The sequence below is a fragment of the Hyperoodon ampullatus genome (genome assembly GCF_949752795.1).
Source record: "Hyperoodon ampullatus genome assembly, chromosome: 19".
Taxonomy (NCBI): Eukaryota; Metazoa; Chordata; class Mammalia; order Artiodactyla; family Ziphiidae; genus Hyperoodon; species Hyperoodon ampullatus.
Genome location: NC_136932.1, coordinates 30,510,570 through 30,534,169, shown reverse-complemented (window position 1 = coordinate 30,534,169; position 23,600 = coordinate 30,510,570). Strand labels below are relative to the sequence as shown.

General features: G+C 54.3%; 1 protein-coding gene across 1 annotated transcript in view; it reads right to left on the bottom strand.

Annotated features, from left to right (window-relative positions):
• Positions 1–6,624: 6,624 nt before the first annotated feature.
• Positions 6,625–23,600, bottom strand: part of USP22 (ubiquitin specific peptidase 22) — a 33,905-nt gene continuing 16,929 nt past the window's right edge. The window contains exons 2-13 of the mRNA XM_079725649.1: positions 23,096–23,228; positions 16,650–16,763; positions 14,052–14,153; positions 13,600–13,769; positions 12,413–12,560; positions 11,251–11,356; positions 10,983–11,141; positions 9,723–9,849; positions 8,908–8,999; positions 8,151–8,213; positions 7,597–7,746; positions 6,625–7,136 (exon numbers count right to left, since the gene is read on the bottom strand). Coding sequence (XP_079581775.1) covers positions 7,094–7,136; positions 7,597–7,746; positions 8,151–8,213; positions 8,908–8,999; positions 9,723–9,849; positions 10,983–11,141; positions 11,251–11,356; positions 12,413–12,560; positions 13,600–13,769; positions 14,052–14,153; positions 16,650–16,763; positions 23,096–23,228 — 1,407 coding nt within the window. The 3' untranslated portion in view covers positions 6,625–7,093. The remainder of the gene's footprint in view (positions 7,137–7,596; positions 7,747–8,150; positions 8,214–8,907; positions 9,000–9,722; positions 9,850–10,982; positions 11,142–11,250; positions 11,357–12,412; positions 12,561–13,599; positions 13,770–14,051; positions 14,154–16,649; positions 16,764–23,095; positions 23,229–23,600) is intronic.

Here is a 23,600-nt window from a genome sequence, read left to right as displayed (position 1 = left end):
TGCTCATCTGAGCCCAAGGGGCCCTGGGGGATGCTTCTGGACTGTGGCGGGAGTGAAGGCTGCCGAAAACACAGGGAAATGTGTGCCTGACTACGGCTTTCCACAAAAATAACCTGTTTTTTTTGGTCAGTTTCTCAATTGGTCTTTAGTGTAAGTTGATGTGGCAGGTTTTTTTTTTTTTTTTTAAAGACCAGGATCCTCTGCTGCAAAGAAAACCTGGAACTCTAAATACCATCAAGTTTATCCACGTTCTGTGTTCTGCTGGTCCTACTTCCAAAATACACTCTGATTCCCGCCACCTGCCACAGCCCCAAGCCCAGCTCCCGCGACGCCAGCCCCGAATCCACCCTGTGCACCCTGCCCAGGGCTCAGCAAGCTCCTCTGAAAAGGACCAGACGGCAGAGACTCTCGGCGACTACTCAGCGCTCACCCAGCCCTGCCGCGCTTGTGCCCAGGCAGCCAGAGCCAGGGGAGGCGGTGGGTCAGACTGGGCTCTGCAGACGCGGCTCAGACCAGGCACCACAGCTCGCCCTCCCCGCCCTGCTGCACCGTAACTCGGGCCTTTACCTCCAGCTTTACTGAGACATAAATGACACGTAACTCTGTGAGTTGCCAGGTGATGCATCTGTACATTGTAATACACTCCCCACGTGGCATCAGGAACTCCTCCACTCCAGCCCACAGTCACCCGTGTGGTGAGAATGTGTAAGATCTACTCTCTGCAACTCTCAAGCACGTGACACAGTATCAGGACGTGTCAGTCTCACCCCTGGGAGTCTGTGCCCTTTGGCCAGCATCTCCCCCTTTCCAACCCCCTGGCAACCACAACCTACTGTTTCTCTAGACACTGGCCTCTGTGTGTCTCTCTACGGTTTTCTGAAGAGCTGTCTGCAAACAGCATCGCCTCACTCCCGCCCCATCTTCGGTGCTGCTGTCCTGGAAGCCCACGATCCGTCGCTACTGTTTTTGCTTTAGAAACTCAGTAGCGTACAGAATGATTAAAAATAACAAAAACAATGCTTTTTAGATCTACCTTCACGTCTAAAAATCTTCATTTTCTGTGTGTAGACCTAGGTCTGTCTGGTATCTCTCACTTCTTCTGTCTGAAGAGCTTCCTTCAGCCCCTCTTGTGTGAGTCTGTAGATGATGAATTCTGTTTGCTTCAAAAGTCTATTTCTGAGAGATTTTTCTGGGAAGACTCTGGGATGCCAGTTTTTTCTTTCCAGCATCTCAGAGACATCGCCCCACTCTCTCCGGCTCCCACAATTTCTGAAAAGACAGCTGCTGTAATTCCTACCTTTGCTTCTTTGCAACGTATGCCTTCAAATTTTTCTCTTTAACTTTTTAGAGGTTTGAATGTTATGTGCCCCGGAGTTTTCTGTTATGGGTAGGTTTGTTATTTATCCTGCTTGGGGTTCTCTGAAATGTTCGCATCTGTGGCTTGACGTTTTTCATTATAAAATTACTGGCCATTATCCCTTCAAACTGTCCGGTACTGCCCCACATCCCAGGTGCCCTATTCTTTCCCCCCATTCTTCTCTTTGTTCCAGTCTGGGTGGCCCCAATGCCTCTTCCCTCAGCTGTGAGGTCATTGACGGGCCTGTCAGGGACATCCTTCCTGTCACCACGATCCTGGCTCCCAGCACCTCCATCCACGTGGCCCCTCCGCACACAACCCCCATCCCGCTGAAGGCCCCCGCCCGTTCCACACATTCTCCCAGAGAGCCGTCAACACACTAACCCTAATTATCCAGAATCTCCGCCTGACAGCTCCGACATTCAGATCATCTCTGAGTCTGGTTCTGTTGCTTTGTCTCTTGGCAGTGTTTCTACTTGCTGTTTTGTGTGTCTTGTGATTTTTTTTTTTTTTTTTTTTTTTTTTTTTTACCAAATTCCAGACCTGTGTGGGACGGCAGAGACTGACATACCAAGTTTTTATGCCTGGAATTGGCCGGCCTTTCTCCTCCAGGCCGTCAGTGAGGGGGCCGAGTCACAGGCTGAGCTGGTTGGGTTCTGTCGTCGCTGTGATCACCCCCGGGCCCCAATGGCTTCACCTGGCCCCGTGGGGTCACACTCTCGGGGGGGGCTGCTCCCTGGCAGCTGCGTGCCTTCCTGCCCTTCCTCAGCGGTAGACGCCCCTGTCGCTCAGTGTTTCCTCCCCTGGGGTCCCGTCCCGCTTGCCCTCCCCCCACCCCGCCCCGAGCCGTGCCCTTCCAGTGCCCCTCCCTCCCCGGAGCAGGAGCCCACAGTACTCCTTCCGATGGAGCCTCAGGGCTACACTGACCCTGCTTCTGCTGTTGAGTCCAGACACGCAGACCATCTCGTGCCGCACAGAGCGTCACTCCCATCCACCACAGTGGTGACATTTTGCTGACTGGATCTGATGAGCAGACAATTTAATAACAGTTAACTAAATAAACCACAAGATTAAAAGTAAAAATGGCACAAATGAACTTATTTACAAAACAGAAATACAGTCACAGATGTAGAAGACAAACTTATGGTTACCAGGGGGAAAAGAGGGGGATAATAAACTGGGAGATTGGGATTGGCACGTACACACTACTGTATATAAAATAGATAACTAATAAGGACCTGCTGTAGAGCACAGGGAACTCTACTCAATACTTTGTAATGACCTAGATAGGAAAAGAATCTAAACGAGAGTGGATACATGCACGTGTGTAACTGATCCACTTTGCTGTACACCTGAAACTAACACAACATTGTAAATTAACTGTACTCCAATAAAAGTTAAAAAATAAACAAAGATAATTAAAAAAAATTAAAATCAATCAATCCATCACAAGATATAAAGCGTCCCAAACTCAGGGGTCCCCAACTCAATGGCATTCCTGTGGATTCCGTGCTCTGAAGCAAGAAGACAGGGCACTGGATCTCCCACACCCTCCCGAGAACAAGCAGCCCTGCTGGGTTGAGAAGCAGCACAAACCATTTTGGGTGTGTTAATTCCATCCGTCTACACAGGCAGCATGTGGCTCCCAGTTAGAGGGACCCGAATGAGTTTGAAAATGCTACATGACCACTGAGCCTGAGGATGCAAGAGACCCCTAGTAACTCAACATCTGTGGCAAATGAGGATGCGTCACAGCCTCCAGCAGGGACCAAAGGACACCAGCACAGACCTTCCAGGCACGTCAAACCTGTCCTCCTCCGTGGGTGTTGATCCTCCGTAGAAAGAGCCTCCGCTACGCGGGCTGAGCGCCTAACCTCGGACATCAGTGACCGCGTGGCCCGAGTGCCCTGGACACAGTGAGTGCTGTCGGCCGCTTGGCCCACCTCTGGGTGTGCAGCGACGGACACTCACGTGCAAAGGTACAGCAGGAGCCGGCGGCTGTGACATCCACAGACACACCTGCTGCACAACCGCAAGTACCCTTGTGACCAGGGACCCGAGGACCATCCTTGTTTCCTGTAACTTTGTTTTCAAAGTTCAGCTCGGCTGGATGGTCAAAGATTCGGAAGCAACAGGATTTAAGGACTGGCGACAGAAGATCCGGGTGGGGACACACCTCACCAAACGGGCACAGACTGTGCTCACCAAGGAGAAGCCCGTCAGAGGACACTCACTGCCAGGTGGACAAAACGGCCAGTTGTGGGAGCAGACAGCTCGCTGAGAACCCCTGCCCCACTCCATGAGCAAAGGGGCCATCGAGATGGGGACGGGGCTGTCTGAACAGGCTCGATGTCGGGCCCTGGCCCTGGCTCACCAGCTAGCCCTGCCAGGCGCCCACTTGGCAACTGGACCGGCACCGAGGCCCAGGAGCAGCCGGCCACCTGCTGGCAGGCCCACTACACGGAGGCCAGAGACGCGTCCTCATGGGATCGAACCCGTCTCCTGGATGCGGATCTGCCTGCCCTGCCTGTCGGCACCACCCTAGGCGACGACAGTCCACAAGACCCACAGGACACAGAGCAGGGGCCTCGTGTCCACATGGCTCCCTGCTGAGACGCAGGCACGAGTCTGCCTGCCAGGACAGCTTAACGCTTTTAACCAGAGCCTGCGACCGGAGCGTGCGGCTCCTGGGGTGCAGGGCTTAGGGCTGGGCTGGCGCTCCACAGCTTCACACCAACAGCCCCACCACGCGTCTTCCTTCCAGGCCTGGAAAACTCTGGTGGGAAGGTCTCGGAGCCCCGGGGTAGCTGCTTGCAGGCACGCAGCAACGGTCCTCCTGAATGTGGAGAGGCCCCCGGGGAGGACTGCTGCTCTGGAACCCAGGGGCACTCGCTGGCACTTCCTGATGTTTCCGCGTACGTGAAGCGAAGGAACGTGCGAGAGGCATCCAAAAACAGCACACTTCAGAAATGAAGGGTGGACTGGGGGGGTGGGCAGAGTCGGAACAGCACTGAGCAGGTCGGGGGCTGCCCTCCGACCACACCCTCCGCCTTCTCAGCGCCCGGGGAGCCGCACACCCGTATCGCCGCACCGCATCCCAGGTCCTGTAATCGAACTCCAGCAGGGGTTCCTGCGTTTAAAGAAGCCCCTCGGGTGACTTTTAAGTTCGTCAAAGTCTGACAGCCCACGGTGTCCTGAGTCCCCGATTTGTCACCATTCTGCCGCTGGGAGGACGAGCCACAGGGGGCGTGGACTTCCCGGCCCAGGGCAGGTCTGGGCTGGAACAAACCGAGAAGGGGCTGGTGTCACAGATGGGACTCGGGTGCTAGTAAGGGAAGACGGGCCAGTTTTCAGAATAAAATGTAGCTTTATTACGACACAGGAAAAGACTACAAGCCATTAGGGAGAAGAGCCAAACAGTCCCTCAAAACGACAGGTGAAAGGGACACGGAAACATCCCAGTAATAAAATCCACAGCACAATCATTGGAATCTTGTTCTTACGATTTCTGTTTTCAAAGTTATAGTAAACGAAACAGTCACTTGAATTGTCAAAAGAACGGCAATTTTATACGACGAAAGCATCCACACCAAGCAGAACTACAACAGCACGAGTGTACGTGATGCAGGAGGAGCGTCCTGGACATCCTGGCGCCGACGGGAGGCCCGAGGCGGCCTGGGGAGGGCCCGGGCCCAGCCCCCCGCCTCACTGTACAGCGCTGACACGGCCGCCAACGTCTCACAAACACAAGTCACTGTAAACACACCAGCCGGGGAGGAAGGGTCGCCCAGGGATTCCTAGTGGTCTGGACATCGACACGGGTGGTGGTTTGAAACAGGAAACCATTTTCCCGTATTTAGTAGCCCCATCGGGAGCTGAAAGAAAACAAATTCCCCAACCCATCACGCAGTTCTCTGTTCCTGCCGAGGTGACGTCAAAGCAGGACCGCAGTGCACGGGACGGGGGGTGGGTGCACGTGCAGGCAGCTGAAGCCTCACCGTCCCCCCCCAGGTAGTTCTTCCAGCCACAGGGGAATCTCAGCAGCAGACAGAGAGATAAGTGCTTAGAACACCAGGCCAGAGGGAACAGAGGGTTAACTTCGACATAAAAATTCAAAAAAACACCCAGAAAAGAGAAACGGCCTGTCTCCTGAATCTTCACATTCTTGGAGCAGGTGAGCCCTGCACGTGAGCAGGCAGCAGGGGAGGGGTGCAGGGCTGACCAGACCACAGGCGACCCGTCAGAAACCCCGCAGCCAGTACATCTACTCTGTCCCCACTCTGCACGGAGGCCCAGGACTCCAGGGCCGCCTCCAGCCCAGGGTCCTCAGAGCAGCCACAGCGGACGGGCCACGCAGGGCAGGTGCCTGAGCTGCGTCGCTGAGGACTCTGCCGGATACGACACCCCCGCCGCAGGACCCCAGCACCTTCCACAGGGGGCAGGAGCCACGCCGCGCCCAGACCCGAGCAGCTGATGAGCTGGACCTGGTTCACGGTCTGTCGGCTGAGAACCGGGCACACGTTTTTAAAGAGTGAAAACGGTTGAAATTTTGTGATGTGGTTAGAGTATATGAAATTCAACTTTCCGTGATCATGTAAAGTTCATTGGAACACAGCTACACTCATCCACGTTACCTGCAGCAGAGACCACAGGGCCCACAAAGCCAGAAACATCTACTACCTGGCCCTTTGCAGAGAGTCCGCTGACCCTGCCGCAGGAAAGAAACCTCACGGTTCAGGGGACACTGGCTCACCCCCCCGTCTCTGGGCTGGAATCTCTCAGAGACGGACAATCTAAGTTTGGGTGTGAACAGACAGATGCATGCGAGACGGCTCACAAGGAACAACGATGCTGCACCTCCCCCATCAGCCCCTCCCACCAGCTCAGTCCCGGTCGTCTGTCCTGCGGCAACAGAAGCTACCGGAACGCACGGCAGAGGCCAGAGCCAGGATGCAGCCCCCCAGGAGGCCGCCCGCATCATCCGACACACCCGCCACCCAGCAGCGACCAGGAGAGTTCACGGGACAGGTGGCCAGGAAGGAAACATGGGAGGGAAAACAGTGAAACCACTGGAAACACTTCAGTTACTAAAAGATTAATACGACAGAGACCATTCCCAGCGCAGCCTGATTCTCCTCCATTGAGCCAGGCAGCTCTGACCAGGTCAAAGATGCCTGGCGGGGGCGGGCGGGGGGCAAACAAAAACAGCACCGATGAAAAAGCAAGATCCACTCTCCAGAATAAAAGGAAAACGATCTAAATTTCAGCCTGAACTCAGTAATTCATTCACGTTACCATCATTACATTTAAGAGATTCACCATCGTGGAAAAAGAAAGGGGGACCATACGCAAACGCCTATTTCTAGAAAACGGGGAGCTGCTTCCACATGCAGGATGACGCTGCTCGTCTGCAGGATAGACGTGCTCGGAGGCCCCACGGGGTCTTCAGCTCCACAGGCTCCGGGGCTCACGCCCGAGTCCATGCTGCGCACAGACACCAAACTCACCAAGAGGAAGACCTGCGAGGCCTGCGTCTCCTCCACCTCCTGCTTTCGGGGCCACAGCGTGGAACGGCGGGCGCGGGGGCTGCGCCTGCCCCGGCTCGCGGGGGACACAGGAGACACTCCGGCGCACATCTCCTCTGCCCCCCAACCCCCAGCCCACCTCGTCAAGTGTCCACACAGCACGACCCCGGGCACCCGGATGACTTCGGGGCACTTGCCGGTGCGCCGACGGCTACTCGTACTCCAGGAACTGTTTGTGATAGAAGAGCAGGTACCTGAGGAGAGAGGACAGAGCACGCTTACTTCCACCCCCCGGGGCGTCGGAGCAAAACCACCCTGACCAGGACAGCCGCGTTCAGCCTGTCACCACAGAGAAGAGACGGCAGGGAGGCGGCAGGGCCCCCAGTCCACGACCAGCCCGGCCTCCGTCCACCTGCTGGGTCCTGGCTGCGGCCGCCCCCCGGCCCTGTACACGGTCCCTCTCGGAAGGACACCAGCCCCGGGTTCCAGCCCCAGTCCACCTGCCCGGCCTCCTCACAGCCACCGCAGAGCCTCTCAGGGCTGCCCCACTGCTCGCGGCTCCAAGCCCAGACGCCTGCTGGAGCTCAGGGCAGCTGCAGGGGGCGGGGGCAGGAGCCCCGCGGATGGTCTCGAGACCGAGGGAGGCAACGGTGAGCTGGAAGGAGCGAACGGGGCGCAGAGGGTGACACGGCCCCGGGGGCCCAAGGGACGCACCCCTCGCTGTCCAGCACGTCCGCAATGCTAGCCTTGGTGATGATGGCATCGTCACACTTGAACCACTGGTCCTTGTGCTGCCGGATGAAGCTGGTGTAGTGGCCACTCTCCAGGGTCCCCTGGTGGTTGACCACCGCAAACAAGGAGTACCTGGTTTGGGGACGGTGGCGGGAGACGGAGGTCACGACCCTGTTCCCACCAGGGACTACAGTCCCCACCGGGTGGCCACTCAGGAGCAAACGCTGACAGGCGACAGCAGCGCGAGGGAAACGGGAACAGGCCCGCCCGGGAGGCGCCGTTGCTGCTCCACCCTCCCCGCCGCCACCAACAGGAGGCACGGGCAGAGGGGCCTCACCACGACGCGGGGGGGAGGCCCCTCCCTGACAGAGGGTCGGTGCCAGCACGACAGGAAGCAGGCCAGCGGCCAAGAGCAAGCAGGCCCCGACGCTGCCCCTCACACGCAGCATCTCCCGGGAGACGCAGGTGGGCCTCCCGCGAAGCCCCCAGCCCCGCTTGCGCTCGAGACACTAGGAGGTGCATGAGGGACCACTCACTTGTTATCGTTGCTGAGACTGTCCGCTGGCTGCTGGTACTGTCCGTTCATCCTGCTCTCTTTGCTGGAACAAACGGCGCAAACTCAGGCTCGATTAAAACAATTCACTAATGACCCGCAGTTCACACGCAATCGTGGGCACCGGGGATGCGCGACCCCGGACGCCGTGCTGGTGCGGCTTCCATGGGTCCGCTTCTCCCAACAGCTCCATCTCAGGCAGAGATGACCCCCGAGTTATGGTGGGGAAACCAAGGGCCAGGCTGGGAAGCAGACTGCCAAGATCGAGGCTCAGAGCCCACCCAGACCCACGTCTCCCCGCCAACCCCCAGGCAGGCAGGCAGCCTCCCCAGATCCTCCTGAGGCCCCGCCAATACTGGACTCAGGCCTCTGCTGCTTTAAGCAGCCCCGCCTGTGGTTATTATTCACTACAGCAGCCCTCCTACCAGGAAGCGGCCTCGTATTTTGCAAGGGTGAATTTCAAGCGGGTCCCTGATACAAAGACTCCAAAACAAGATAAATGAAACCTACAACCACAAAACCACTGTGTTGATTTGTGTCCAATCTCAGTGCCTGTGGCTGAAACGCCTGAAATGCTGCCCTGAACCAGCTGGTAGGAGGACAGCCTCCCTCACACAGGGACAGTCCTGGGATGAGATCAGGACAGTGAGGGGTCACGGACGAAGTGACATCAGGGCCCACTGGGGCCTCATCAGGGACCTGGTGCCACGCCCACCCGACCACAGACACAGAGGACGAACCTGGAGGCCATGAAGGGGGTCATGTCCAGCTCGAGGGGGAAGGACACGTAGGTGGTGATCTTGCGCCGAAGTTTGGCGGAGTGTTCGAATCGCTGCAGAAGTGGGGGTGGGAAGGCTGTAGGGCTCCTCCGACAGCACAGCCTCTGTGGCTCCCTAAGTGGGCCTTTCCTGCATTTTCTGAACCGCCCTTGGCCACAGCTAGAGCTCAGAGTCCACAGGGCGACATAACCCACAGGGCTCAGCCCAGCCCTGAAATGATGGGCCCAACAGCAGGTGTGGACCTAGCACAGTTCCCGGTAGGAGAAACAGGTAGGGCTGGGGATTTGGTTTCTGTCTTACATCTTTAAAGGGTCATGAAATAAAAGAATGAGCAACAGAGACTGTATGCTTTACATGTAAAATCAGATCGCAAATACCCAAGACCAGCACACACGCCATCTCTGCTGCCATATTTTGTAATACATCATACACATGATTCATATTTGCTACTGGGCCTTCACAGGAAAGCCGTGCTGACCTCCAGACGAGACCTTAATGCTAAGGGTCCTTGCTTTTAAGTAAAAGAAAATCAGAAAACTTGGGCTGAGGACAGAAGAACTTGGAGGGGAGGAGCAGTAAATCCCTAACCACCACCCACCGAGAGTAACTCACCCTGTTTTCATTATGAAACAATTACTTTTTGATTCACGGGCAAACCCCCCGGCGACAGACACGAGCAGAGTAATTTATAGGCACCATCCTCTTTGCTCCACAAGCACAGATGGATGCTGAACACCCACCCACCCTCAGGCCTTGGACGTGCTCAGGGAACTCACTTTGAGATGGAAACAGGCCACGATGGGCAGCTTCTTCATGGTGAGCTGCTTTGTGGACTCCTGGTAGCTATGGCAACCGCTACACTTGATCTTCGCACTGCTTCCTAAGTGCTCTGGTCTGGTAAACCTGCAACGCATTGAAAACATGTATTTTTAGGAAAAAAGATGGCAGCAGTAAGAGAGGAAAAAGAAAAGTTATTTTATCACTTTCATGAGGTTCACTTCCTTCCTAAAAACACACACACAATTAGGGACGTTTATAACTTCACAATGAAAAAGCTATTCCTTCCTTTCTCTTCTCTATCACTTCAAAAAATATTTATCCTCAACTTTTTTGGAAGATGAAAGTCTGGTGAACTCAAAATAATTTTCTAACTACTGTTAAGACCCAGCAATCAAATGTGTCCCTGAAAAGTGAAAACCAGCATTCACCCAAAAACTGTACATGAGTGGCTACTGCAGCTTTATCTGTAAAGGCCAAAAAAAACCCTGGAAGCAATGCAGATGTCCTTCAGCGAATGAGTGGTTAAGCCTGGTTAAGCCGTGTACACCATGGAATACTAGTAAGCAATAAAAAGGAAACAACTGGTGATGCACACAACCTGGATCAATCTCCAAAGAATTAGGATGAGTGAAAACAGTCAACCCTTGAAAGGTTACATGATGTATGATTTCATGGACATAACATTCTTGAAATGTGGAATTTCTAGAAATGGAGAACAGATTTGCGGCTGCCAGGAGTTAAGGAGGCAACAGGGGTAGGAGGTGCAGGACGTGTGGTTGTGAGGGACCCTGCGGGGATGCAAGTGCCCTGCATCTTGACTGCAGGGATGTCGAGATCCTGCTGACCGTGACATTGTGCTATAATTTTACAAGATGTTACCACTGTGGGAAACTGGGGAAAGAGTTACAGGATCTCTCTGGATTGTATCTTACAACTGCACACAAAACTACAATTATCTCAAAATAAAAAGTTTAATTAAAAATGTTTAAATCACCTTCAGAAAAGACCACGAGCCACAGCAGGAGGGCGGCCCTGCTGGGTGTGACTCTGGCTGTTAGTCACTAAAGGCCGCGGACCTCCAGCCTCTGCCCAGGGTGCGGGGCACTCAGGGACAGAAACAGCTCGTCTGCTGGCCATCCCGTCTACCCTCAGCTTTCATGCGGGAACATGGGGCCCTGGGGGGGCTGGCTTTACCAGGACTTTCCCTGAGCAGCCACGAGGAAGGGCCCCCTCCCCACAAGGCGCGGACGCCTCACCTCCGCAGGCAGTCCGTGAGGGTCGTGGTTCCCGACGCGTGGCTCTCTCCGTTCACCACGCTGCCCTCGCTCCCAGGGCTCAGTGGCCAGAAGGGGGTGGAAGAGCCAGGTAGGTCCAGGCTGATGTCCCAGAAGGGGTCGATGGTGGTGGAGACCCCACTAGGAGCAAGCAGGGGGGACAGGTGAGCACCATGGCCCGGGGGCAGCGCAGTGACAAGGCCCCGCGACGCTCGGCCAGCAGCACCAGGGCTGCAGAGACCGCACTTACTGGCACACTTGGCAGGTGACGTCAGACTGCAGCCCCCCGGTGAAGATCTGGTCTATGATGCAGCTGCAGTGGTTCGGGTTGTTGGCCTTCTTCCCATTGTCATCGCCTGGCAAGAGACGGCGGCTCTGTGACCCTGGGCCCCCAAGGCAGCCCACTGCCAGGCCACTGGCCCAAGGGGCAGGGCTGGTGCAGCAGGAGGGTCCAGGTTTCCACAGGGGCGTGGGAGGGACACGCCGTGTGCTTTCAGTTTTTCCCCCTTGATCCTCCCTGTGAAGAGCTCCCTGCCGTCCACCTGGCAGGCCCAGTAACAGGCCCTGAGAAACAGCCCCCGCCCTCACCTCTGCAGCACCCACCTGTATAATGCTCACCTGTACACTGCTCACCTTTGCAGTGCTCACCTGTGCAGTGCTCACCTGTACAACGCTCATCTGCACAGTGCTCACCTATGCAGTGCTCACCTCTGCAGCACCCATCTGTACAATGCTCACCTGTACAGTGCTCACCTCTGCAGCGCCCACCTGTACAATGCTCACCTATACAGTGTCCACCTGTACAGTGCCCACCTATGCAGTGCTCACCTCTGCAGCGCTCACCTGTGCAGTGCTCACCTCTGCAGCGCCCATCTGTACAGTGCTCACCTATGCAGTGCTCACCAATGCAGTGCTCACCTCTGCAGCGCCCACCTGTACAACGCTCACCTGTACAGTGCTCATCTATACAGTGCCCACCTATGCAGTGCTCACCTCTGCAGCGCTCACCTGTGCAGTTGCTCACCTCTGCAGCACCCACCTGTACAATTCACCTGTACAGTGCTCACCTATGCAGTGCTCACCTCTGCAGCGCCCACCTCTGCAGCACCCACCTATACAACGCTCACCTGTACAGTGCTCACCTATACAGTGCCCACCTATGCAGTGCTCACCCGTGCAGCTCTCACCTCTGCAGTGCCCACCTGTACAATGCTCACCTGTACAGTGCTCACCTATGCAGTGCTCACCTCTGCAGCACCCACCTATGCAACGCTCACCTGTACAGTGCTCACCTGTGCAGTGCTCACCTGTGCAGCGCTCACCTCTGCAGTGCCCACCTGTACAATGCTCACCTGTACAGCGCTCACCTATGCAGCGCCCACCTGTACAGCGCTCACCTGTGCAGTGCTCACCTTTGCAGTGCCGGTGCAGGACGTCCAGGGCCGCGATGAGGAACTCGTGCGCGTCCTGCTGCTCGTAGCCCGCCAGGTGCCGGGCGTGCGTCCACACCAGGTGCAGCAGCTTGTACGGGATGTGGGGGGACCGGTGCCCCGAGTAGAACTGCTTGGAGAGAAGGAAAAGCACCCTCATCAGGAGCACATGCCTCCCTCGAACACAGACGCACACACGCACGTCTGACAGCCGCCCAGAACCTCTGCTGGCGAGCGCGACCCAGACAAGTCATTTCTTTTCCTTTTCAGGCAAACTGTGTTTTCACGTGGACTTTGAGTCTGCTCTTAGTTTTCTCCATTCCCACCATCTGTTTTCTAGAAATAAGCCAAAATGATGAATGGCGACAAACTTTTGTCAAACACACACACATACACTAAAAGGTGACTTGTGCCATGTGAAACGCGTACCCCCATAAACCTGAACCTAAAAACCAACCTGACAGAGATGAACTCACCACCAACAGTGCCCTAGTGAGGCCCCCCATCAGCCCGTTCTCCACGGCACCCGTGTCCCCGTTTTGGCCCAACGATATCATTCAGCTTGCTCACTCCTGTGACCCCAGGAGCCGCTGTCAGGCTAGGCTGTAGGTATGTGGGGACTGGCTAAGCCAGGCCAGGAGTCGGGAAACTTCTGAAAAGGGCCAGACCATGAATCATTCCAGCTCCGCAGCCAGATGGGCTCAGGCGGCCGGGGCCCAACAGGGAAAACGAGAGGATGTGATCAAAGGCTGACAAAACCAGACCCAGCCGAGTCTGCTGGCCCGGGGCCGACACGTGAAGAACCCCTGGCTCCCCGCAGCACCTGAGGGAGCAGCTGGGCTGCAGTCCCAGCCTGCGAGCCCATCGGGACAGAACCTGATGTCCACGGCAGGGGCCCAAAGAGAGAGGCTTCTGGTGACACATAGTCAGCAGGGCCGGCAATAGGAGACCCGCCCGTCCTGTGGACAAAGCCAGAAAGCGGCAGGTGACGGGGAGGGGCTGGCATCTGTCACGTGCACCTGTGAGGCAGCCACGAGCCTCTGCAGATGACGCAAGTCCCTCACCCAACGATCCCTCTTGGGAAGGACGTGCGATTCCACAGTCGGCACGTCTGTGGATGTTCAGAGCCCACCCCGTGACGGCCCGGCCCCCTCCCAGCCCAGGCGCACCTCCTGGAAGAGGGAGGACATCTCGCAGACCAGGCAGGAGCCAGGGCTCTGCATCTCGCAGCGGTGCCGGTCTGACAGGAAGAAGTCGCGCAGCAGCGGCGTGTGTGTCAGCGCCTGCACGATGCAGTTCATGAAGCACGTGTTCCCGAGGTTGATGAGGCCGCGAAGACCTGGCAGGCAGAGCGCAGGGTGGGGCTGTCAGGGCCCTGGCCGGGCCTGCCGCTCCCTCAAGAAGCAAGAGGACGGAAGGAACCTACTTCTAACTTCTGTGCCCCACCCGTAGGAAACATCCCGAGGTGTGCTCACGCCCACCCCCACCAGCCCTCACTGCCCAAAGGCTCCCAGTAACAACAGGGCAGGTCAGGGAGGAGCCTCTGTAACAAGCTGACAGCCACGCTGCAACTCCGAGGCTTTGCAGGAGAACGGGCCTCCACCCGGCCGCGCCCACCCACCTATGGTGCAGTTGGACGTGATCTTCCGTCGCTTGGGGTTGTGTTTCAGCAGCTCGAGCTCCCGTTTGGTCGGCTCCCACGTTGAAAACTTCTCCCCGACGCCTAAACGGATAGAAGGTGCCGTTAGCTACACTCTGGTCGTGTGTCTACGAACCAGCATGGTGGCAGCACAGGGTTTATCAGATTGTATTTCAAAGGTGGGCAACGTAGGGTCCTTCTAAGACCCTGTTCCAGACAATGGAAGGAGCTTCTTCCAGAGAGCGTGCCGTGAATGAACCACATTCCCAGAGGAGGAGAGGAGAGCAGGACTTTTGGTGACAGCTGCCCCGGCACCAGCGGTCTCCTCAGCCTTAATTACGCCCCGAGCAGAGGGACCACTGCACCAGTGCCCACAGGGAGCGCTGGGTGGCGATGGGGATGAAGGGACGGCCGTACCCACCAGAGACTTAAACCAAGGACAGTAGCAGGGCCACCTGCACCCCAGTGCACAGCCTACTCCTCAGAGGCTACTGGCTCCACGGACCTAAACTCAACACACTCTGAAAGACGCACCATCCTGCTGACAGATGGAATTGTGGAATGATGTTAGAAGAACCCTACTTTTTCCTGGGACGTGCATTTCTTAGCCCTGTGGTTTAACTGTTCTGCACAAAGAAATAACATCCTCAGCCTCAGCCTCACCTGCAACATTACTAAAGTTTGGAGGTGGAAGAGAACAGGAAGTGGACTAAAGAGACTGTTCTCCAGCAAAGATGGGCTCAGCGGCTCTGATGACCGACAGCCCTGGCTTGTGCTCCATCCTCTAACATGGCACGTTTATAAAGGGGCACAATTAAGGCAAAAAATTGTAAACCACATGCTGGGTTGTATGTTCTCTGTGGAGAGATGGTCACAGGCCAGTGGGGCTTTCTACACCTCTTACTGTTGTGACCCATGACCGTGTGCTGGAAATGAGAACAAAAAAGAAAAAAATATCAGGGAAACCAAAAACAGGTAGCTGAACAAAAAAGAAAAGAGCTGCATAATGTTCACATGTGCCGCTATGTGCCAGTGCAGGGACGGGAGTGATGGCACGGCTCCACGGCCACCGCACAGCCAGTGGGACACACGTGCCGCCCCTGCCCCGTCCCTCGCACGAGCCCCGCGCCCTGATAATAAGGGCGCCTTAGCGGGAAGGGCACTAGAGGAACCTCTTGTCCTGATGAGATGACTCCGGGTGGGCTCCTGGATGGGGACTGGTCACCAGAAAGACCAGGGAAGCTTGGAATTTGCAGCACTCACAAGACCAGCCCCAACTCCTCCAAAGAGGGGAGGGGGCTGGAAATGGGGTTAATGAACCATCAGGCCTCCAGGAAGAAGCCCCCATAACATCCCAGTAGCACGGGGTTCGGGGAGCGAACCAGGTGGGTGAACATTCCACGCCGAGTGGGTGATGCACCCCAACTCCACAGGGACCCTCCCCGGCCTTGCCCCGTGCCTCTCTCTCTCCATCTGGCTGCTCATCTGTGTCCTCTGTCACATCCTTTAATGACCTGGTGAACCTAAGTGTCTCTATGAGTTCTGTGAGCTGCTCTAGCAAATGCTCCAGTCCAGGGGGGTCCTGGGAGCCTCCCATCTACAGCTGGATGGTCAGGAGCACAGATGAGAACCTGGACTTGAGACTCCGGCATCTGAAGTTGGGGAGGGGGTTTCGTGGGGCCTGACACCTCCAGGCCGACTGTGTCAGAACTGAGTTGATCCGTAGGATACGCAGCCAGCGCCACAGTGAATTTCTTGGCAGGGAACTGACCCCCCCAAAAAAACACCTGGTGACCAGAAGTGCCAGGTGTGAAGGGTTCTGTGCAAGTAAAGGAGACTCACGGGAGAGAAACACTCATCAGGGAAGAGCTGGGTTGTTCCTACACAAGAAGGAAGGCCTGGAGTTCTCGCTTTATGGCTACAAAGGCACCGCATGGGAAGGAGAGCACACTCCTGAACTAAGGTGCTTCAGTGGTAGATTGTTGAATTTTTCATCTGGAAAGTTTAATTCTGTGCTGACACAGATTTAGCATAACCTAACCAGTTAAGAGGTTTGTTTTTTTTTTTTCCAGTTAAGAGTTTTAAAAGAGATTCAACAGTAATTTAATGAAAAAATAGTCTATCCTCCTGGAAGGAATCAGCGTACACATCCTGCAGTTACTGAGGAGATGCTTTCTGGGCAGCTACCAGGGACGTGGAAGCACAAAATCCCTCGTCCACCAGACGGGCCAGGGCCCTTAGGACACTGTGCCTGGTTCAGCCCCGTGTCTGTAAAAACACCCGTCGACCGGAGAGGGTAGGTTGGGGGTGTCTCTCTCAAGCCCGGCTAAGCCCTCACAGCAGTCGCAGGCCTGTGGGCACCTGGGCAGGAGGACGGATCCAGGAAGCTGTGGGCACCGCACCTGCCTCCCCTGGCCCCCCGTGAGCCTGCAGGAGGGAACAGGCAGGTGCAGGGGCTCCTCCTCCTCAACAGAGCCACCCCCCTCCCTCCCCACCCCCCCACCATGCCCTGACAGACAAGGGGGCAGGGAATGCAGGGCTAAGACACAAGCAGGCATACAGATCTCAGGAAAACCAAACCTTGCATTTTCCAAGCTTTCCGCTGTTCCTCTTTGGCAATGATTTCTATGTCTTTGTCATAAATGTAGTCCTGACACAAAAAGCAGTAGATACCTCCATACATAAGCTCTATGGCTGAAAAGAGAAAAGAGGGAAGAGACAAAATTTAATTAAAAGTTGAAAGGTTAAAAAAAAAAAAAAGTCGAAAGGTAATGCTTCAGGACACAAATTACACAAGCACGTTTTTTAGGCATTTCACTGCACCATTTCTCAAAGCAGAGAATCCCATTATTACAAAAGGTTGCCCCCCCACTTCCGATGCTGTATCCTAAGCAGATGAGGCACGTGAACTTTTTTTGGAAGCTCCCGCCATGGGCTGAGGAACCTGAGGGAGAAAGAAGTGCCTCGACCATATTTTACGAAGGACCCAACCCCCAGGTACCAGGACCCGCCGCCCATCCTCTGAAACAAGGGAAACTCGCATTCCTATCAGCCCATGAGGACTCGTGGCGTCCAGACGGGCAGCACGGCCCCAAGCAGACAGCCTGGAGGGCGTGCCCAGAGCCCCCAGCGAGCAGATCCTGCGCTTTCTAAACTGCATCCTCCACAAGAGAAAAGTCCTCAAAGCACCTGGAAGGAACTCGCTCAATTCAACAATTAAAAAGAATTCTCCTTAACCTCAGAATGGGCGAAAATATTTGCAAACGAATCAACGGACAAAAGATTAACCTCCAAAATACATAAACAGCTCATGCAGCTCAATACTGAAAAAACAAACAACCCAATCCAAAAATGGGCAGAAGACCTAAATAGACATTTCTTCCAAGAAGACATACAGATGGCCAAGAAGCACATGAAAAACTGCTCAACATCACTAATTATTAGAGAAATGCAAATCAAAACTACAATGAGGTATCACCTCACACCAGTGAGAATGGGCATCATCAGAAAATCTACAAACAACAAATGCTGGAGAGGGTGTGGAGAAAAGGGAACCCTCTTGCACTGTTGGTGGGAATGTAAATTGATACAGCCACTATGCAGAACAGTATGGAGGTGCCTTAAAAAACTAAAAATAGAATTACCACATGACCCAGCAATACCACTACTGGGCATATACCCTGAGAAAAACATAGTTCAAAGTGGTTGAACTAGGGGACTTCCCTGCTGGCGCAGTGGTGAAGAATCCTCCTGCCAACACAGGGGACACGGGTTCGAGCCCTGGTCCGGGAAGATCCCACATGCCACAGAGCAACTAAGCCAGTGCGCCACAACCACTGAGCCCACGTGCCACAACTACTGAAGCCCTCACGCCTGAGCCTGTGCTCCGCAACGAGAAGCCACCGCAATGAGAAATGAGAAGCCTGCATACCACAACGAAGAGTAGCCCCCACTTGCCACAACTAGAGAAAACCGGCATGCAGCAACAAAGACCCAATGCAGCCAAAAATAAATAAATAAATGTGTGTCTTTTTTTTTTTTTAAAGTTTGAACTATATGGACAAATGCACCCCAATGTTCACTGCAGCACTGTTTACAACAGCCAGGACATGGAAGCAACCTAAAGGCCCATCAACAGACAAACGGATAAAGAAGATGTGGCACATATATACAAATGGAATATTACTCAGCCATAAAAAGGAACAAGACTGGGTCATTTGTAGAGACATGAGTGGACCCAGAGACTGTCATACAGAGTGAAGTCTGAAAGGGAAAAACAAGTACTGTATATTAACACGTATATGTCTGGACTCTAGAAAAATGGTTCAGATGAACCAGTTTGCAAGGCAGAAATAGAGACACAGATGTAGAGAACAAACGTATGGACACCAAGGGGGGAAAGTGGCAGGGGGCGGGGGGATGAACTGGGAGATTGGGATTAGCGTATATACACTAGTACGTACGAAATAGGTAACTACTAAGAACCTGCCATACAAAAAATAAACAAAATAAAATTCCAAAAAAAAAGAGAGAATCCCCTTGACTCAGACTCACCAAGTGACAGCAGACGTCTGCCAGGCGATGGGACGCAGCTCAGAGCACAAACCTGGCCCCGCCACCTGCCGGCTGCGCACCTCTGAGCACCTGTGAGCTCACCCACATCCCCTGTGGTATAACAGGGACAGCAACAGCACTGACACAGGTCTGCATGGTCACTAAGTTCATACAAACCACTAAGCAGCACACACCTCCTGGTAAATGGTAATGTCTTAACAAGTCACGACTTTTATCATATTTCGTGTCTTTTTTAAAAATTATTATTTTTAGGGGGCTGTGTTGGGTCTTTGTTGCTGTGCACAGGCTTCCTCTAGTTGCGGTGAGTGGGGGCTACTCTTCGTTGCGGTGCACAGGCTTCTCGTTGCGGTGGCTTCTCTTGTTGCGAAGCACGGGCTCTACACGCTTGGGCTTCATTAGTTGCAGCACGCGGGCTCAGTAGTTGTGGCTCACGGGCTCTAGAGCACAGGCTCAGTAGTTGTGGCGCACGGGCTTAGGTGCTCTGTGGCATCTGGGATCTTCCCAGACCAGGGCTCGAACCCGTGTCCCCTGCATTGGCAGGCGGATTCTTAACCACTGTGCCACCAGGGAAACCCCCATATTTCATGTCTTAAGGTACAAAGACGCAGATCAATGATACTGTGGTGGATCGAAAGCAGATCTATCAAGACTCAAAGTAGCAATTTTAGAGAATCCCAGGCCTACTCCTGCCCCTCACTAAAAGCCTACAAAATTCCGACCAAGTCTCTGCAAGTCCACGTCGAGGCTGTTCTGGAGGCCGGGGCCAGCTGCCCTGCGTTCTGCCCGCTCCTGAGCAGTGTCACTTCTGCCCCGGGGACCAGAGCAAGCTGGCAGAGGCGGGCTTACGGTGGGGAGGAGAGACATTTTCAGGGAAGCAGCGGGGTTCAGTGAGAAACAGGCCAGGCGCACGGCAAGGGCAGAGGGAGGCCCCATGTCCCCAGACGAGCCTGCCTCCCACCCACTGCATGGGGCTGGGACCACCAGGAGGGGCGGGGGCCGACAGCGGGCGCTGGGGCCCCGGGATGAAACAAGGAGGAGGCTTGCCTCACCCCAGCCCCACACAGAACTTCACTCCACATGGTCAGCGACCTAAATCACAGCTAAAAGTATAAAAACTCAGACACAAACGGGTAAGCGTCATGACCTCAGGTTTGGCAATGGATTCTTAGTCTGACACCGAAAAAGCATGAACAACCAAAGAGAAATGCTGTTATTGCACAATTAAACTACGGTATGGTGTGAACATTATTTTTATATTCAGTGGGAAACCAAAACATTTGTGTGCCTCGCTTTATTGAGATATCTGCTTTACTGAGGTGGTCTGGAACCAAACCCACAGTATCTCCAAGGTCTGCTGGTATCCAAAAGAAATGAAAACATATGTCCACAAAGAAACTCACACATGGGGGCTTCCCTGGTGGCGCAGTGGTTGAGAGTCCGCCTGCCAATGCAGGGGACACGGGTTCATGCCCCAGTCTGGGAAGATCCCACATGCCGTGGAGCGGCTGAGCCCATGAGCCATGGCCGCTGAGCCTGCGCTCCGCAACGGGAGAGGCCCGCGTACCGCAAAAAAAAAAAGAAACTCACACATTCATGTTTATAGCAGCATTATTAATAAAACCCAAAGGTGGGAACCCAAATGTCTATCAGTGGATGACTGGATAAACAAACTCTGGGATATCAACACAAAGGAATGCAATTCAACCACAAAGAAATGCTATTCAACCACAAAGAAATGAACTGACACTTCATGAACCTTGAAAACCTGCCGAGAGATAGAAACAGACACAAAAGGCCGTGTGTTGTATGATTCCTTTTATATTAAATATTCAAGACAGGCAAATCCACAACTGAAGGCAGATCAGCGGATGCCAGGGCCCGGAGAGGATTATGTAACAGAGACATGTATTCTTCGAGTAGACAAAAAAGTTTTGAAAATAAAGAGAGATGGTATTTCCACACACCACATGGCAAGTGACTGAATGCACTGAACTGTACTGGTTGAAATGGTTAATTGTGTGTTCTCTGAATTTCGTCTCAATATGGAATTCAAAAACCCGATGCAACACCTACAGTCAAGGTAGTTCCTCCAGAAAATTATCTCACAGTCAAGATAACCAAGGACAAAGGCTTGACTGCATCAGGACAAAAGGCTGAGTAGACAGTCAGTGGTCTCGTGGTACCCAAGGTGGGGCCGGTTCCAGGACCCCCGCGGACACCAGGATCCAAGGATGCTCAAGCCCCTTGTAGAAAATGGTGTGGTATCTGCATATAACCTACATCCTCCTACACACTTTAAATCACCTCCAGGTTGCTTTACCTAATACAACGTGAATGCCATGTAACTAGCTGCCTGGACCAGACAAATACAATTTTTGCTTTTTGGAACTTTCTGGAATTTGTTTTTCGATCTGAGGTTGGCTGGATCTGCAGGTGCAGAACCCATGGAAACAAAGGGCCAGCTGCCCAGGAACCCAGCTGCCTGGATGCGGGCGAGACGCTCCCAGTAAGAGAGGAGGCCGTCAACCCACTCACCCGGGAACCCCCAGCTGACGGGCACCAGGCAGGTGCGTGTCCCCCTCCCTCCAGCCACAGGAGGATCTTGAGATGGAGGGAAACGTCACCCATTCAGAGAGGAGCCGATAGCCCCTCTCATGCCCACATACATCCTCACACCCTCTGGGAAAAGTAAAATAACTCTTCCTAGAGGCAGACACAAAGCTAAAAGCACTCCTTTTACAGCCTCTGTGGCTCACACAGGCAACATCCACGGGCCCCTGTAACTCGACATCAAACAAAAACCTGTATGAAACGAAGAAGCACGAAACCAAATCTTACTCAATGACCTGGATCCGAACACCGTCCTGCAGAGCAAACCTGCCAGCAGTGGGTCAGGATGGGCCCTTCCTCCTGGGGGCCACTTCTGCCACGTTACACCAGGCAGGGTCACAGGGCAGGTCGGACAGAGGAGCAGAAGCTTCGTCCTCCCACAGGCCGCCAGCAAAGACCCCATAGCTACCGACGTCCTGGTTTTAACTGAACACTCACAAAAAAGCAAATACTCAGACAAGACTCTCCGTGGGCCTCTCGTGCTCCTCCGCTGAGAAGCCGCAAGCCCTGGGAGAAACCCTTCTAGGAATCCACGTCAGGCCCCCGTGTTATTCTGTCTGTGGGGCTCCCGGAGGCAGGACTCGGCCCAGGAATCATGGCTCCTTGGCCCTCAAACATCAAGCCGCCACTCTGACGGGGCTCTAGAGCAGCTCGAGATGCAGGGCCGGGGGTGGGCGATCCGCTTGCCCGCCAGGGCTCCTCTCCCGCACCCTCCCCTGCCACCTGGACACAGAAAGCTAAGCTTTAGCGTTGTTAACACACACGCACACACACGCTCACACACACAACCTGCAATAAACTCCTGGGCTCTCCCATTTTGTGGTTTTGTCTCTTGAAGAAAACCTTCTAAAACTTATTCATTCTGGCCAAAGTAGAGGCAGAGTTTATCAATCAGGTTGATAAAATTAATAAACACACCAATTTCTCAACTTTTGTGGGGGGGGCGGGGAGACGGGATTGCTGACCCCTGCCCTGCCGGGCAGCCGCTCACTCACAGCCTGTGAAGCACCACCAGGGCCGCCAGCTCTCCTTCCAAAAAGGCCACTTAGCTCCTGGTAACAGGCTGACCCCCAGCACTGGCTGCAAGTTCTCACCTGCAAGTGAACTGAGGCACGACCTCTGGAGACGACCGAGTTTGGATGAGCCCATTCCTACTACTTAAAAGTCCTGAGAACATCTTTCACCGGAAGGCTAAGTCACACCAAGCTATGTTCTAGAAAAGGGTCTGTGGTCTGGACCTTCTGAAAGTGATTTTCTTACAGATATCCTAACAACCTCAGCATCGTTTGACAGAAAACACAATTCTCAACGAGGGAAACACATTCAGTGACGACAGTCAGAAAATCAAGCCAAGAGCAAAACTTAGCCTCACGTCGTCACCTCTGGAAGGCACTATTGTCTGACTAGGAAACGTGAGCTCACCTCAACGCCAGCCTCTCCGCAGACACTGAAAACACTGCAAACCTGTTACAGAAACCACTAAATTCACCCAGTACCCCCCACCCCCACGCTGACACCGACAACCTGAAGCTGCATTTAAGACCTGTGCAAATTTCTGCCTGACCTAATACCTAACCGTGCTTTTCAGAGAAAGATGGGTCTCTGATGTCCCGTTAAAGAAAGTCATCGCTCAGGGTTACACGACTTTATGTGACCTCAGGCACGCTGGGCACGTGCCCCTCGTGGGCTCAGTTTCTCTCTTTCCCTCCCCTTGGAGTTCCACGAGGAGAGCACAAGCTACTTCAGACAAAGGTGGACTCCCAAGAGAGTAGAAGGTTAAATTCACAGAAGGAGAGTCAGGGAGGTGACCCCAAAGCCCAGGAGGCGTCGTGCGGTCTTACCCAGGTTGTGCCTTTTCGACTTGGCGTGCTCGTGAATGTGCTTCTTCGTGAAACAGCCAAAGAAGACGCAGTGGAGGCACGAGTGCAGCCGGTTCAGGTGGACGCCGCACACGTGACACACGCACGACTTCGCCTGAAATTCAGAAGAGAGAGTTAGAAACCAGGGGTTCTCAGAAACACCAGGGCAAGGTAGATCCCAACGGACATAGCTCGGGAGGAAGGGAAAGCCCGGGTTTCCTCTCAAGGTCTCACTGCCTAAAGGGTCATTTCGTTAATCCTCTCCGTTGCCCCCCAAAAGGCACGTAGGTCATCTAGCTCAGAAGTGGCTCCGTGTAAGAGACCTCGGCCCTTCTCCAACTCAAAGCCGCTCAGACAAAGCGCCTGGAGCTCCAGGAGCAGTAGAGGTCCTTCCGTATCCAACAGGGCCCCCAACCCCAGGTCACCTTTAACCTGCACTTCACTTCCAGTTTGGTATTCCAGGTTCCAAGACCACAGTAAGCCTATA